The sequence below is a fragment of the Mytilus californianus genome, unplaced genomic scaffold (assembly GCF_021869535.1).
Source record: "Mytilus californianus isolate M0D057914Y unplaced genomic scaffold, xbMytCali1.0.p SCAF_2, whole genome shotgun sequence".
Taxonomy (NCBI): domain Eukaryota; kingdom Metazoa; phylum Mollusca; class Bivalvia; order Mytilida; family Mytilidae; genus Mytilus; species Mytilus californianus.
Window position 1 is genome coordinate 120855526 of NW_026262668.1, and position 17143 is coordinate 120872668.

The 17143-nt window shown below is 30.4% G+C and overlaps 2 protein-coding genes and 1 long non-coding RNA gene across 17 annotated transcripts in view; 2 read left to right on the top strand and 1 right to left on the bottom strand.

Annotated features, from left to right (window-relative positions):
- The window catches only part of LOC127728695 (uncharacterized), a 117721-nt gene extending 101044 nt beyond the window's left edge, over positions 1–16677 (top strand). For 2 of the 12 annotated variants that reach the window (XM_052236314.1, XM_052236323.1), the window contains 4 exons: positions 2519–2578; positions 2928–3108; positions 5848–6842; positions 10152–16677. In XM_052236314.1, coding sequence (XP_052092274.1) covers positions 5867–6842; positions 10152–10972 — 1797 coding nt within the window. In that variant the 5' untranslated portion in view covers positions 2519–2578; positions 2928–3108; positions 5848–5866 and the 3' untranslated portion in view covers positions 10973–16677. Of the gene's footprint in view, positions 1–46; positions 551–1059; positions 1226–1443; positions 1577–2518; positions 2594–2927; positions 3109–5847; positions 6843–10151 lie in introns of those variants that run through there. The other 10 variants (XM_052236317.1, XM_052236326.1, XM_052236321.1 and 7 more) reach the window with 9 other exon arrangements.
- LOC127728681 (serine/threonine-protein kinase 11-interacting protein-like) overlaps positions 1–17143 on the bottom strand; it is a 480863-nt gene that overhangs the window by 383746 nt on the left and 79974 nt on the right. The gene's annotated exons all lie outside the window — the stretch shown is intronic.
- The window catches only part of LOC127728736 (uncharacterized), a 133077-nt gene that overhangs the window by 95866 nt on the left and 20068 nt on the right, over positions 1–17143 (top strand). The gene's annotated exons all lie outside the window — the stretch shown is intronic.

Sequence of the window (17143 nt, forward strand, 5' to 3'; positions counted from 1 at the left end):
CAGACAATACATAATAATAATTATAATAATATTAATAGCGATAATATAAAACAGCATATTTTAAAATCGGTAATAGTGAAGTAAGGGACGTCACTCTATAAAACAAAATTTCCCGGTTTTCCCAAAAAATGACTCCATAATGTATAATGTTGTTGTGTGACCTAATTAAAATTCCGATTTATGTCATTGGTAATGAAAATCATCTTACAAAGTTAGTGGTCAAACATCCAAAGATGTGACGAGTGCAAAGGAGTACGTAATGAACCACGTCCACACTATATTATTTCGTTAACACTAACAGGTGTGTCACAAACACACCCACACGAAGCACACGATTTGCTTTGTTATTTTCTTAAAATCGGATTAAAAAGTACAATCACTATCGTACAACATTATAATCTATAGATAAGTTCATAAAATAGTGCGTGAAATAAAAAAAGGGTGTGAAGCCAAAAATGTGTGTTGTGATTTAATTTTTGGATTAAGAGAAACTAAAGAAACGTTATAGCCCACACTTAATGTGTGGTCATGTGGATAAAAACATCTCAAAGTAAGTCAGAAGATTGTTTACTTCCATCTCAATTAAGTTGCCATGTCATATACCTGGATGTACGATGTGAAACCTATATGATGTGATGTGCACATTTACACATTACACAAGTAACACAACTATGTATCAGTATGTGTGTACATGTATCATATAAACAAAATTTGTTTTGTGACTTTGGACATTGAAAATATGAAATAAAATGATTTGAAGTCATTTGACTATACAAACTTTCCAATTTACTTTTTTATACCACAATGTCAAGTTTAAAGATTTTAAATCAAATGTAAATACCTATATATTTTTTTATTCAAATGCACACATTGTACCTTTGGGTCAATGAAAATGACCTGTTTGAATGATATTGTTATAAAAGGGTTCATATTTTAATGAGTAGGCAAAGACAGGGTTTACTTGAATGATTCACTTGAAAGATTGCCACTAATACACACCCATCCACACCTTTATACACATATAGAAGCATACATGTGATTGTGATGATACAAATCAATAAACACATAATATGTAGATAAACAACAAATAGTTCAAGCCTTACTCAGAATACATTGCTTTCTTTGAAGCATAATAATGTACATTATATATATTTAGTGATGCCAGCTATACTGTTTATATTTCTTTCATTTTTTTTACCAATGAACATGATTTTGTGGATATCAGGTAATTATGAAACCATTTGAAACAATTTTTCCATATTGTACATATGTATAAAATGGAATGCAAATAAGATCAAGACATTGCCTGATCTCTTATAAATATGTCAAAAATTATTCTACTTTCACTTTTGCATGATAATCATATGTACATTTGATATGGTAGATGAATTTTCACTGTACTTTGAAGTGATTGTATACTTTATATATATCTAAGTAGTCCAGGAAGTAATGTCCTTAAAGAAAACAAATATCATACAAGATTTGTGATGTTGTGATATTAAGAGAATCATAAGACGTAATTGATTTTGTGGTTAAATATAATGATGATGCAGTTTCTGATTAGATATGCATGAAGGTTTGTTTTCAAATTAAATAGACAAACAGTTGTTACTACATGCTGGACCATTTTAAGGGGGAACTACTTATCAGTCATGTATTTTAAAGTGGTTATGTAAAACAATTGCAAGTAATATAAGATCCTTTAGTTTAAGTTATTAACTTCTTCAACATAATGGTAAGAAGTTTTTTGTGCAATTGAATTGATGAAATTCTTGTTGATTGCACTGCACACTATTTATAAAAAAATCTTTTTAAGATCGATGACCCCAATATTTCACTCTTAATAACTAGTTGTATATTTTAACCTAGTTTTATCAGCTAAATCCTGGTATGACAAATAAAAAGATTAAAAAGGTTAATTTTAGAATTAATTGCATCTTCTCTGTTATAGTGATCGATGAACAGAATATACTTCTAATGAAGAAACAAAGAAATTTACCACTTGTTTTGTATGTCATGTTGATATGTAACGCATACCTGCCAACTTTTCAAAATCTCCATGTCAGATTGTAAGAGCAAGAGGACCTAATTGTCATTAGGGTTTTTTACTCATTTGAATGCCTGTTTTGAGGTGTTTAGTTTATATAATGAAGAATTTCAAAATTAAGGTCAACACCTATCGTGAAGCAGGTCTGGCAATGTTACATGTAGAATATGTATCAAAAATATATTGCAGCCCCCTTTCAAGAAAAACATGTTGGTTTTTTGTTTGATAAAATGAAAGCCTGTACATGCAAGTCCACATTTTTGTATTTTTTAAATGATGAATGTCAGTCAACATGTTACAACTTTGTGCCAAGGTGGCAGCTAGTGTTTTATACCTTATGTAATCAATACGAAACTTAATTTTGAATTAAGGAATGAAATTCTGGTTTTAACATTATTATGTATGAATATATTTAAGATTTCATTTACAATGTTTTAAAAATAAATTCAAATATTTTTTTTTCTTTATCAGGAAGAAATACACAGGAAAAACAAGGAAGACAGGACGCCTTGATAAAGACATTTTTGTTTTGTAAGTTACATACTTGTAAGTCTTCATACAGTATAAAGCTCATATCTCCAAGTTATTTCCTTTAAAAATGAGATGTGTTAAAAACATATAGATTTTTGAACATGAATAAAAAGATAAGAATAAAGATTATTGCTCCAATTAAGGGTCCTTGGTGGGCAACACCACAAATAAACTGACATTACATCATTTCAGATATTTGAAAAAATTATGAACTGTATTTTTAACCTCGTTGAATAATATTTCCCTGTCCTTTGTATGCTTGACAATTAATGATAAAATGAAATGCATCTTCAACAGATTTAGTGTGAATTTTCTACAAAGTATCTGATATATCTGATATTTTACACAGCAAAGACTTATATGTACCAGTCTCTAGTTTGGGATCCTTGGCATTTAAATTCATGTTGCTGCTTGCATATGTATGGCACTGACTTTTATCAGAAAAATGGTTTATTGATGGATAGACTTCTTGATAAAAACAGGTTGAATATCAAAAAGTACAATGTATGAAGATGAATGGAATGTTATGGGTAGGTTTGAAAAAAATAAATATTGATAATTCTGATATGATTTGCATATCTACAAATAGTTGAATGGGATTTGATCTTTGGAATTTTTCCCTTGATTTTCAAACTTGGATAGACATGATAGAATGTAGGACAGAAAGTCACAGGACAAAAAGTCACAGACAAAAAGTCACGGACAAAAAGTCACAGGACAAAAAGTCACAATTCAGTTTTGAGATTATATTTCTTTAAACAAGAAAACACTAATTTAAAAAATAAATTTTTTGTTTTTTCTTGAACAATTATATATGAAGCAACTTTGTAATTAAAATTAATTCAATAAATATCCATGATGATCAAATAATTGTTATGAAAACTAAATGTCAAAGTGACTTGGTACTTAAATGGCTTCATTGTGCCAAGAAATATATCCATTGCATGATTAAAATTTAATAAATTTTCAATTATCAAGGCTTATGAACAATTTCCTAAACTTAAAAATGAATATATGTAATAAAAAGAAAATATTTCAAGATCTTTCTCTTATACATGTATATTCAAACAATTGTCAACAAATTATTTGTGACTTTTTGTCCTGTGACTTTTTGTCCTATCAAATTTGTGACTTTATGTCCTGTGACTTTTTGTCCTGTGACTTTCTGTCCGTTTACCACATGATAAACCATGTTGCTGATTCTACTTTTGTAACCTATGTAAACAGTTTGTCGATTTCACTGTGATCTGATTAAAAGCAGTACACATGCATGGGATGCTGGGTTTCAAGAAAATTGAAATTGAAAAATAATTGCATAACTGTTATTCCCCTTCTAATGCATAGCAAAAAGAAATAACGCATTAGAGTTTTGAAAGACGTATTAAATTAAAATAAAATCAAAATTCCTCAAAATTTCATGAATGATCTTAGAGTTTTTGAGATATGTGTTGTTTCATTTTCGATTCTATTACATCATTCGAATATTTATGGATTTCAGCTAGTCAATATGGTGGCTCTCTCCTTAGTTACTACATGGCAGTTGTTGATTTGACAGAAAATAATAGACAATGAAAAAATATATTGATTAAAAATTGTAACTGTTTGGGTTGAAAATTGTAAGGATTAAACACATTTTTTTCTAGGGTAAATTTATGTCAGAAGATTGCTGTCAGTGTACAACAGTATAATATAATATCAAAATTTCTCACAGCTAGAGTTATGGGAAAGACAATCAGTAGAAATAATAGGAAAAGTGGGGTATATGTCAATTAGACAGCAATCCAACTAAAATAACAACAAACTAAAGATCATACTACATTCTCTTATCATGCTTATTTTAAGTTTCTATATATTAAGAAACCTGTAGTCCAGATATGTTTTTATTAACATATATAGCATCCTGTATAGTAAAGTTAACATTGCAAAATTTTTAATAAGCCAAAATATTATATAAATATTATATAATCATTACCGTGTCCGAGGAGACCGTATTATGAGTTGAATGATGGACAGCTTTGAGTGAATGCTATCTTCTACCTAATTGTTTGACTACATTCATCAGAATAAAGAAATTTACATATTCAAAGGGAAATAACTTATTTTCATATTGCTGCATAACATAACAGATGGACAAAAAATTGCTTTTTACAATGTACTTAACATGCTTGAGAAGTAAAATAATTGATTTATGATATACAGTTGCTTAAAGGATTTAATTAAACAACAAATAAGAGAGTAAACAATAAAATAACCCATCTACATGTGAAAATATATATATTTTTAAGGGAATTAAACAAGGGGTTAATTATTTGATACAGATATTCTGAGCTTAACATGTATCCATGATCTTCAAATCATTTGTTTAATTGCACCTTTATATACATGTATTCATTGAATGAATAAGATTATACAATTATTTACAATTTGAACATTGTGGGTTTAACTGTTTAATGCTAAAAAGAATATAACTTGTATTAGAAAAGTTTTAAACTGTTATGAGCAAGGATGTTAGGTTTTTTTTTATGCCCCCGCCGTAGTGGAGGGGGCATTAAGTTTTACCCTTGTCCGTCTGTACGTACGTCCATCCGTCCGTACGTCCCAAAATTGGTTTACGTTCTCTAACTTTAGTTTGCATCAACCAAATGTTATGAAACTTATACACAATGCTTATTAACACAAAACACAGGTTAGGTTTGAATTTGGGTGGTGTCACTTTTACCGTTCTAGAGTTATGCCCCTTTACAAATGGAAAATTGCTTAATTTTTTGTTTCCGTTCTCTTACTTTAGTTTGCCTCAACCAAATATTATGAAACTTATACACAATGCTTATTACCACAAAACACAGATCTTTTTTGAATTTTGGTGGCGTCACTTTTACTGTTCAAGAGTTATGCCCCTTTACAGAGGGAAAAATTGCTGAATTTTTCATTTCCGTTCTCTAACTTCAGTTTGCCTCAACCAAATGCTATGAAACATAAACACAATACTTTTACGACAAAACTCAGATCAAGTACAAATTTGGGTAGCATCACTTTTACAGTTCTTGAGTTATGTCCCTTTATAATGTTATATGCAAGCGGGGGCATTATCTGTGTCCCATGGACACATTCCCCATTTATTTTCTTCATGTGTATAAGAAATATTACATTATATGTTTACATTGTAACATTGAGTAATTCAAACACAAGATCAGATTAGAATAAGAAAATAAAATGGATATAATTTTCTGATTATTTTATACACTCTTGACTTTTGTTTTCTTTTGCAGAGAAATGTAGAAAAAAATTATGATGACAGATAAGGATGAAGATATAGATATAATTGACCCTTCAGAAGGTCATCATAATCTGGATTCTCCACCAACTTTTGTGATAAAATCAGGAACAGAAGAAAATCCGCAAGCCTCGCATCATGCCTTGTTTCAAGCGTATGAGGATATGAAAAGACGTCATCAACAAGTAAAATCACAGAATGATATTTTACAACAAACAATCAGAGACATGGAGTATTCAAGACAAAGTACAAGAAATAATTCAAATATGTTTGGTGCAGCTGGACCTGTAGGTGCTTCACCGGGGGCCGATCAAGATGACCAAATGGCCCAGGTCAAAGCACAGATTGGTTATGCAGAGAGTGTTCAAAGACAACTAATGAGGGCACAGGCCAAAATAATTACATTAGAAAATGAAAATAAAGATTTAAAAAATAAGTTGCAAAGTTTGATATATAATAAAAATAATACTGGACAAAGTAACTTAATTGAATCGTCACAACTTCTTCAAAAGAATACTGAACTGAATGCAAAAAATATTCAATTATCAGAAAAAATAAATACTTTAAATCGAGACATATTAACTTTTAAGCAACTATTGCAAGAAAGGGATATACAGCTCCAGCAACTAGAGAAGCAGAAAGATCCTAATATTATGACTGAACCATTTACAAGAAAAATTCAAGAATTGAAGACTGAAATGCGTGAGAAAGATGAGCATATATCTGCTTTAATGGAAAGATTAAAAACTGTTTCCAAGGGATATGAACAAAAAATAATGACAATCAGTGATAGAGAATGGCCTGAATCTGGTTATAATACACGTATGAATGAAGATCAGACTTTATTGACTGTTGAAGAAAGTAAACAAATTTTGTTTGAAATTGATAAACACAAGAAGACGTTAAAGCAATTTTTACAGCAATTAAAGATACAAACCGAAACAATACAAAAACAAGGGCATATAATTCAAGATCTTAAAAGGCGTGCAGGTAAGAATTAAAATATGTTTAGTACTGTGCACATACAGTATGTACAACATGTTGTAATGTTCAAGAAAAGAATAATCCTTTATATATATCCCTAATTTAGTGTATGGGAATTAATAAATCCATAGATTTGAGTTTCTTGTCAGAGCATAACATGTACCATGTGTAAAGGTGATTTTAAAACTTTAGTTATTTGATAATTTTAGTTACTGGTATCACATTATCGATTTTGAAATTGCTTTTAATCTTGATAATGATCGTGACACAAAAACTTAAAGTCATTAAAAGGTCAACATATGGTCATCAACAAAAAAAAAGTCTCTACAATATTCTTGATCATGTAAATAAACTGAGTGTAGATAAGTAGGTAATAGAATTAGCAGAGTCCATCAAAGATTGTACATACACTGAGTGTAGACAATTATATAATAGATTTAGCAGAGTCCATCAAAAATTGTAAATACACTGAGAGTAGACAATTAGGTAATAGATTTAGCAGAGTCCATCAAAGATTGTAAATACACTGAATGTAGACGAGTAGGTAATAGATTTAGCAGAGTCCATCATAGATTGTAAATACACTGAGAGTAGACAAGTAGGTAAAGATTTAGCAGAGTCCATCAAAGATTGTAAATACACTGAGTGTAGACAATTATATAATAGATTTAGCAGAGTCCATCAAAGATTGTAAATACACTGAGTGTAGACAATTATATAATAGATTTAGCAGAGTCCATCAAAGATTGTAAATACACTGAGTGTACACAAGTAGGTAATAGATTTAGCAGAGTCCATCAAAGATTTACCATCAACATCAAATTATCCATTAAGATATAAATTAAACTACTGACCAGATTCCTGACTTGGGACAAACACAAGAACTTTGGATGAGTTTAAATAGCTTTTTGAGTACTCAGTTCTCTCCCTTTCAGTCCCAACAATGCCCAATCTGTGAAGTTCCATTGGAAAAAAAATTGCAACCAAAGTTCAGTCATAAATCCACACAAAAATCAGGTCAAAAAAAGCACTGATCTCTTATTACACATGTACCAGTATTATAGACATTAAAAACACAAAGTAAAACAGCACCATATCAAAGAATGATCCCAGAACTGAAAGGAAGCTCTGATTTCTTAATACACCAGTATTATAGACATTAAAAACACCAATTAAGACAGTATCATATCAAAGAATGATCCCAGAACTTAAAGGAAGCTAAAAGTCTTTAACCTGTTGATGTATACCGGTACATCATGCCAACACTCTTATAGCGACAGCTATAATTAAGAACAGACCAATCTCTCTCACTTGTATCAGTTGCAAACTAATGGAACACGTCATAACAAAACACTTAATTAACCACTTAGAAAAAAACAACCTATTATACGACCTCCAGCACAGCTTCAGACACTCTAGATCATGTAAAACACAACTTCTATCTTTCATATAAGAACTAGCTTCAAATTCAGATAATAACACCCAAACAGACCTCATAATTATGGACTTTGCCAAAGCCTTTGACAAAGTCCCACATCAAAGACTCTTATACAAACTACATTTCTATGGTATACAAAATGAAACACTTAACTGGATCTCTGCCTTTTTATCCAACCGCACACAAACAGTTGTCCTGGATGGAGAGTCATCAGATGTTGCTCCAGTTACTTCTGGTGTCCCACAGGGAACAGTTCTGGGTCCCGTTCTATTTCTGGTATATATAAACGACCTACCAGAATATTTGAAATCCAGTAAACTCAGACTGTTCGCAGACGACAGCATCATTTACAAAAGCATCAAATCTAAAAAAGATTGTGATAGCCTTCAGGAAGATCTTGATGCTGCTGCAAAGTGGGAAGAAGACTGGCTGATGGCTTTCCATCCTGACAAATGTACAGTTCTCACTGCCTCAAACAAGAAAAATACAATTAAACACGACTACATCCTTCACAGCCATACCCTAGAATCTGTCTCTTGGTATAACACTGCAATTCGACTTAAAATGGACCCAGCATACAAACAACATCATTGGTAATGCTAATAAAAGCCTAGGCTTTCTAAAAAGAAATCTAAAAACATCCATCACAAACATTAAGTCTCAGGCGTACCTAGCACTTGTCCGACCAAAACTAGAATATGCTTGTTCGGTTTGGAACCCTCATACTGCTGAACAATGCAATAAACTTGAGATGGTTCAACGTCGGGCTGCTAGGTATGCCTGTAATCGTTATCACAACACCAGTAGCGTTACAGACATGCTCAATACTCTAAATTGGCCTACCTTACAACAACGCAAACTTAAAACTAGACTTATAATGTTCTATAAAATTGTTCACCATATTGTCGCTGTACCATCAGAATTACTCATACCAACAGACAACAGAACCCGACAAATTCATCCACAAACTTACAGACACCTACTTACATTTAAAGACTGCTACAAATATTCATTTTTTTCGTTTACTATTACACAATGGAATGTACTACCTCCAAAGGTAGTACTTTCTCCCACAGTACCATCAGAATTACTCATACCAACAGACAACAGAACCCGACAAATTCATCCACAAACTTACAGACACCTACTTACATTTAAAGACTGCTACAAATATTCATTTTTTCCATTTACTATTACACAAAGGAATGTACTACCTCCAAAGGTAGTACTTTCTCCCACTCTAAATATTTTTAGAGAACAGTTGACACCTACTGTTCTCTACAATATAGAACAGTAAACCTAGTAGTTATGTATATAGTTTTAACCACATGTCATGTTAGTATTTGTTTATTTTTGGCACTATTCTTTTGTAAATATTTATTTATTATTATCCTACGCATGCGCAACAGTTAGTAATCATCAAAAATCTGATGGATAACTGGATACCATAAGAAGAAGAAGAAGAAGATTTCATAACATAACATAAGGAAGAATCATTCCTATGCAATGCCCTGAGTAAATTATTTGTACAGAATTTTTTAAAGATTTAATACAGAAAAAAAGCATTTTTAGCCCTGTTTCAAACAATGTGTATGCTAACAGTCTTACAGGGACACTGTACAAGAACTGCAGTCCAAGCTTAATTTCTTTCAGTGCAACGCTTAATTGTACTGGAAGAAAAACAAAAAAAAACATAACATTTTACTCATAAATATTCTCTCATACCTCAGTCTTTACTACAAAAAGCAAACAATTTAATTATTTTGTATTTGTTTTTCCATGCTTGTGTTTTCACAAAAAAACTATTCATATTCTTCCCTTTACATATATTTTATTCATGTCATCCAGGCCTGTATATATTTTCTTTGTTTTTTCAGTTTCATCAAACAATGTAAGGGTACCAGCAGATGGAACTTCTGCCACAGTGTGCAGGGATCCAGCTTCATCATGGCCTTCTACTTCATTTGTTCATAGTTCCCCTTCAAAATATGGGGATAATTCTGTACAGTTTATAACAGGTTCTGGTGCCCGACCAAAAGATTCCACTTTTGCTATAAATAATTCTAGAATATTTAACGAAGCTGTGGTTTCAAAGGCAAACTCATCACCTGTTCTTTCACCATCAGATGATGGTAATAATACAATAAGTCAAGGTGATACATTGTTTGGACAAGGTCGTTCTGGTGTTAATAATGATTTTTCAAAGTCGTATAATTACCCAGTGTCTGTTGATAATTCAAGTAGAAATTATATGCCTTCTGAAGTTGGCAGTAAATTTTCACCATCTATTTTAGTATCACGACAAATTACGGATAACTCCCAAAGTGTATATACACCAGCTAATGATGTAGGTGTGAAAGAATCAACTGCTGTGATAGAATCAAGTCATGTGACTGATGCTAATAGACCAAAATTGACTGCACAGGTATGTCCTGTATGCAGTCGTCAATTTCCTAATATGCCTATGGAAGACTTTCAGCAACATGTGTTTGAATGTATTGATGATGGAGACGATGATCCACCACAAACTCTTCAGAATCCTACTGTAGGAGAGGATTCAAATGGTGTAGATAGAATATGTCCTATGTGTAATAAATCATTCGCAAATACACTGCCACTAGCAGACTTTGAAAAACATGTTCAAGATCATTTTAACGAAGAGTCTATTGTTGATAGATTTGAAGTACTTCATCCCTAGTCTATTGACAAAACTTACTGTATGGGATAGAAACTAGTAGGAAAATAGTAATTACCATTTATTTGTTTTTATATTTGTACCTTGAAAATATTATAATTTAATAGTAAGATTGTTAGCAGTCTCCAACAGTATACAATTTTTAAGAACTTGACAAAATTTTATTATGTTGTGGACAGATGTACATTAAATTCTTAATTTTTTGCAGATCAAATACTTACATTGTAATTTAGATAAGGAAAGACCATAGACTATGTTTTTTTTGGTGTCAAAAACTTGAATTAGAAAATGAACACTTTAGATCAATTACATTTTTCTATAAGCCAATCCAAAATTGAAACTCTTTAAACAAAAGTAAGTACATATATATAGAATGTTTTATCATTTGATTTAATTTCTATCCCATATTGCTAAGAATGCATAGTTAACTAGTCAGTTCTTAGAACTTAAATCAGGCAGCTATTCTTAATAGATTTGTATTATAAACATGTATTGTATATAATGTTTATAAATTGTATGCTAAGTGTGATTTTAGATGCATAATACCAATGTATATAAGAAGTTGGGATGAATTATAATAATTTGTATGCAAGGTTTTAAATTGTAAATTTATGATTGCTTTTTGAGGAATGGTGATTTTATTAGAAACAGATTATTTAAATCAATCATTTCAGTACAAGTTTCACTTCATTTATTTTCATTATGTTACTAAAACATCTTTTTAAAGAGATTTAAGGCATTTCTTAGTTCAATACTTACACAGTTAATATTACTTGAAATTTGCTGACCAGAAGTTTTGTAATCCACACAACATATTTTAATTTGTATTGTACAGCTGTCTAATTTTACATTAAACATTCATTCCATAAGTTGTTGAAGTTTCACCATTTTTTACAGTGCAACTTCTGTAAAAGAATATGCAATTTCAATATATAGTCATATACACATATGAGGGCTTATTAAAAATCAAAGAAGTATCCTGTTAACTCAGCATATATTATATCACATTTCTTTTGCAAGTCTCTGTGGTGCTTGATATATTTACTCCAAATAAAGCCTATATTCAGGGAAGTGCTTTTGGTACATTTTATTATTTCATATTATTGCCTTTCATATCGTGTGAAATATTTGTGAAAAATAACTTCCTAGGAGTCTCCATCAGGAATTCATTTAATAAAGATGGTATGTGTGAAAAGTTTTATGTTATAACCATAGTTGATTCTATAGTATTTTTTGACAAGAGAAGTAATGCATTGATCTGGTTTGACAAACTGGTTGACTGCTACATGCTTCCTAATGAATACAGATTATTCAAAGATTTATAATTTTGGAACCACTTATGTAATATTATAATGAAAATAAATCCTAAAGTATTCATACATTTACACAATTTACATTCTGGACTGGTATTGCATGCTACAACATGCTTACTTCAATGAGTTTGCTATAGTAGTAAATCAGTTTGTCCAACCAGTGCAGTTACTTCCCCTGTTGTAACAACGTAATTGCAGCTTATGTTATATGAAATGGACTATTTTCAAATCTCATTTTCTTTGTTTTAAAGTATAGACATTGTGAATGTAGATATAACATATAGATTTACCCTTTTCTGTTTGTATCTATTTATGGACGTTTCTTCATCATGTTCATGAAAAGGGCCATTCTAAGAAACTATTAAATAATACTTTTTTAAAATGATAATTAAGTATTGTAATCTTCTGTATTGTTCAGTATAAATTACCAAAATTTAGATCTCATTTTTATTGTACAACTGTGTCTTTAATTGAAATAGGTTTATGATATTAAATTCATCGTAAAATATCACAATTTTGCTTGCTTACAAAGTAATAGGGTAAGCAGTTCTTTTTTGGCTCCTTTTTTTCATAAAATAGGATAAAAAATAGTGGTTATGTCAATGGAAATTATAATGTGCATATACAATTAGTATCATTTCAACATAAAATATCTCAAAGATGTATTATTTTTAACTATGTAAAATCCTGGTTACGAATAATGAAGGAATATAAAGATTCAAAGTAGATTTTTCTTCACATTGACCATGAGAAAAGTACAAAATTCCATTTAGCATCATATAAATTTAAGATAATATTGGTGAAAAGCAGACCTCAGTGGCAATCAAACCACATCTACTCATTTATACTAATGCAGAACCAGTGAGATAATAGACCAGAATGATATGAATAAAAGCGAGTGCATGGGGATATGTCTATAAGACAGCAACCATACAAACAACAAACAAAAAGGGTACAGGTCCACATATGATCCAACATTTATTTGAGATCTATCTTATCATTAAATTCCCTAATAGACAAAAATAAGTTATACTGGTAACTAAAAACAATAACTAATGACGTTCCTAACTAGGGATAGGTACATGAACAAGGTTAAATTAGTTGATTGAGATCTTAACCCTCACTTTTTACTTATGATCAATGGAATAACGAGGAGAGGTGCATTGAAGACTACACAATAATAATGGTTGTTTGTTGTAATCATCAAACTGATTCTCCATTATTCTCCTTTATGCACTGTATTTCCTCAATAATAATACTGATATGATAAAAAATATGTTGGCTTTCAAAAAATGTTTGGATGTGCTTATCAGCTGTGTATATAAAATGCATACAGAAGATATTGTATGAGAAGATTATATTGCCTACTGATCAGTTGTTATTCACAATTTACATTTAAGAAATATATAAGCTTTTTAGGACAAGTAAGACACTATAAAGCAACTTAATGATGTCTTATAATACATGATAGCTACAATTTTTCTATTAATATACAAGCATGGTGATTTCTTATATTTGAACAAATTTTCATATTAAAACATAAGGTACACAGCATCAACATAACAGAGTGCTTAAGGTAGTATCAATAAATTTTAATATCCTGCTCACAAAAAAACCCCTGTAAATTCAGATAATTTTGTAATGTATTATTTTTCAATGAAAATAAGAGATGAGGGTTACACAACAGACTCATGCTAAAACAAGATAAATAATTTTTATACGCCCGTTTACGGGACGTATTATGGTATACCGTTGTCCGTCCGTCCGTCTGTCCGTCGTCAACATGTCGGACATTAACTCAAAAATGCTTTAACCAATTTGCATAAAACTTTGGTGAATTGTTTATATCTATTGACGTGAGGTCCCTTTTGTTTTTTATAAAATTTAGATTTTACGTTTCTGAGTAATGGGGTTTTATTCATTAAAAAAAGGGGGATTTTCCAGTTTTCGGACAATAAATCAAGAATGCTTTCAGCAATTCTTATGAAACTTTGGTGAATTGTTTGTATGTATTGGTATTAGCTCCCTTTAAAATTTTTAAATTTTACATTTTACATTTCTGAGTTATGGGGTTTTATTCATTAAAAAAAAGGGTGATTTTTCAGTTTTCGGACAATAACTCATAATGCTGTCACCAATTCTCATGAAACTTTGGTGAATTGTTTATATCTATTGATGTAAGCTCCCTTTTTATTTTCATTAATTTCTAATATGACATTGAGAATTAATTGAACTTTATTTGTTAATAGTCTGACAACAGATTTACTAAGTATTGCACAACAGCAAGAAATCTTTAATTGAATATAAATTCAATTCATATAACCAATTTCAAGTTCTTTGACTACATTTATTCAGAAACCTATAATATGTCAAATATTTAATCACAATCCTAATTCAGACCTGAATCAAGCTTGAATATTGTGTCCATTTTTGCCCCAACTGTTCAGGGTTGGACCTCTGCGGGCGTATCTAGCTGCACTCAGCGAAGCAGTTTATTTATTTTTAGTTTCTATTACAACTTTCTGCATTTGAATGACTAATATATAAATCTCCCAGTATTTCCAGCTCTTGTTGATTGGAAGTAGTAATTTCTGAATCTACAGTATTTTTGTTGTGACTGTGAATGGTTGTATTAAAGTGACTATGCAATATGTGTCAAATGTGTGCATTTTATAGAGGATTGAGTTTATGTATTATAAGTTATGGTAGTAAAGTTTATTGTTCATTTGTACATAATGTAAATCAATAAATTAATTGGTTTTTGATTCAAAGATAACATTATATTGACCTGTTAGACAATCACTGAAGGAATTCTATGATGTTCAAGATTCATTTGATGAAGATTATCAATAATCCTATGTATTTTGTTGAACTTGATAAAGTTTCTTAAACATATAGTATATAGTAGCCTTAGTTCATAAGTAGAAGTATATACATTGGAACTTATACTTCTTACCTGATAACACAATATCCAAATAAAATTACATGTACTTATAAAATAGATAATCTAAGAATTTGAATGTCATTAAATATGCACCAAGTGATCAAACCACACATTAATTCACTAATGGGCATAGTCCATGGGTTAATTACAGATTCAGATTCAATATTTTAATAAAGTCTTACCACTTGTATAACATAAAACATGTGTTTGGGCATAGTCCATGAGTTAATTACATGTGTTTGGGCATAGTCCATGAGTTAATTACATGTGTTTGGGCATAGTCCAAGAGTTAATTACATGTGTTTGGGCATAGTCCATGTTGTTTGGTCATGAATTTGTAATATTTTTCGATATTTGAATTCATGAATTATTTGTTTGTTTTAATTCATTGACCTTTAATGTAAATAGAAAGTAGAAAATGCACAAAGCTAATTCTCACTTCATTTTGATGAAACAAAGCATTCTCACTTCATTTTGATGAAATTTCGTTGACAAAGTCTTAACAACGCCTATTATTGAATGACGTCTCTCTTCCTAACAACACCTATTATTGAATGAGGTCATAATGTTTTTATTTTATGTGGAAATAGAGGTATTATATTGAAACTAATGTAATGATATTGCATAATTGAACTCTAAACGTGATTATTTTTTGGTGTACCTTTAACTTCAACATAACATAAGTCAATGTTTTTAAGTAAAGGACACATATTATTTATTAATATAAAGCAATGTAAAACATCAAACATTTGTCACATTAAGATACAAAACATGTATAACTTTTATTCTGGGTCAAGTTAATTTTTAACTTTTTTTAATACGGTAGTTATATAGTATTCAAGGGGAAAAGAAGTTTTAACCAATTAAATTTCAGGCTTATCTGCAAATTTGATAATACATGTATTATTTTAAGTAGACACTATGTTTGTATCTGTAATATTAAACACTGCTAGTGCCTGGTAAAATTTTATTGATGTTGTAGAAATAAAAAAATTAAATATCAATATACCAACATTTGTTAAAGACAATATTAATTATCTCAGATAAAACTTCTACATAGTACTGTAAGATATATAAATTATTAATATATTTCAGTTTGGAAGTATTTGTATAATGAAGGTTTTAGAGTTGAAAAGTTTAATATGAAACATATATTCTGGAGAACTTTATAACCAAAGGTTACTCTTAAACTGTAACTCTTAAACTGTAAACAATATATTTTGTATTTGTCTAAGATAAGTACGGCCAGTATTAATAACTATTGTTAAGAACTCTTGTACAGTAATTTAAGCAGAAGTCTTTCACATATTTGATTGTTTCTTTATCAACAAAATACAACTTTTTGAAGTAAATAGTATTTATGTTGATTAAAACGTTAAGTTAACTTACCGACATCTGATGACAAATATATATGTACATCATAATGCTTTCATTAAAATCTTTGTCACATATCAAGCCTTCTGTGTTTGCTTTGTACTCTCTACATTCAACAGTTTCTGTCATTTGTTTGGGTGTACTGGAACTAAATACTAAGCTCTTAGGTAATTTAGAAAGTCATAAGTCCAAATCAACTGAAAACACAAGACCACTAAAAAATGGCAGTGACGGGCAATACCCGACTTATTTACAGGGGTAGTACTTTTTCAACTCAAGTTTTTGTCGAGCCTGCGACTTTTGTCGCAGAAAGCTCGACATAGGGATAGTGATCCGGCGGCAGCAGCGTTAGCTAACTTCTTGAAAGTCTGGATGCCTCATGTTACGAAGTTTCCGTCAGTCACATGTCCAATGTCCTTGACCTCATTTTCATGGTTCAGTGACTACTTGAAAAAAAAAGTTAATATTTTTTGTAATGTTAATTTCTCTCTTATTATAAGTAGTAGGATAACTATATTTGGTATGTGCGTACCTTGCAAGGTC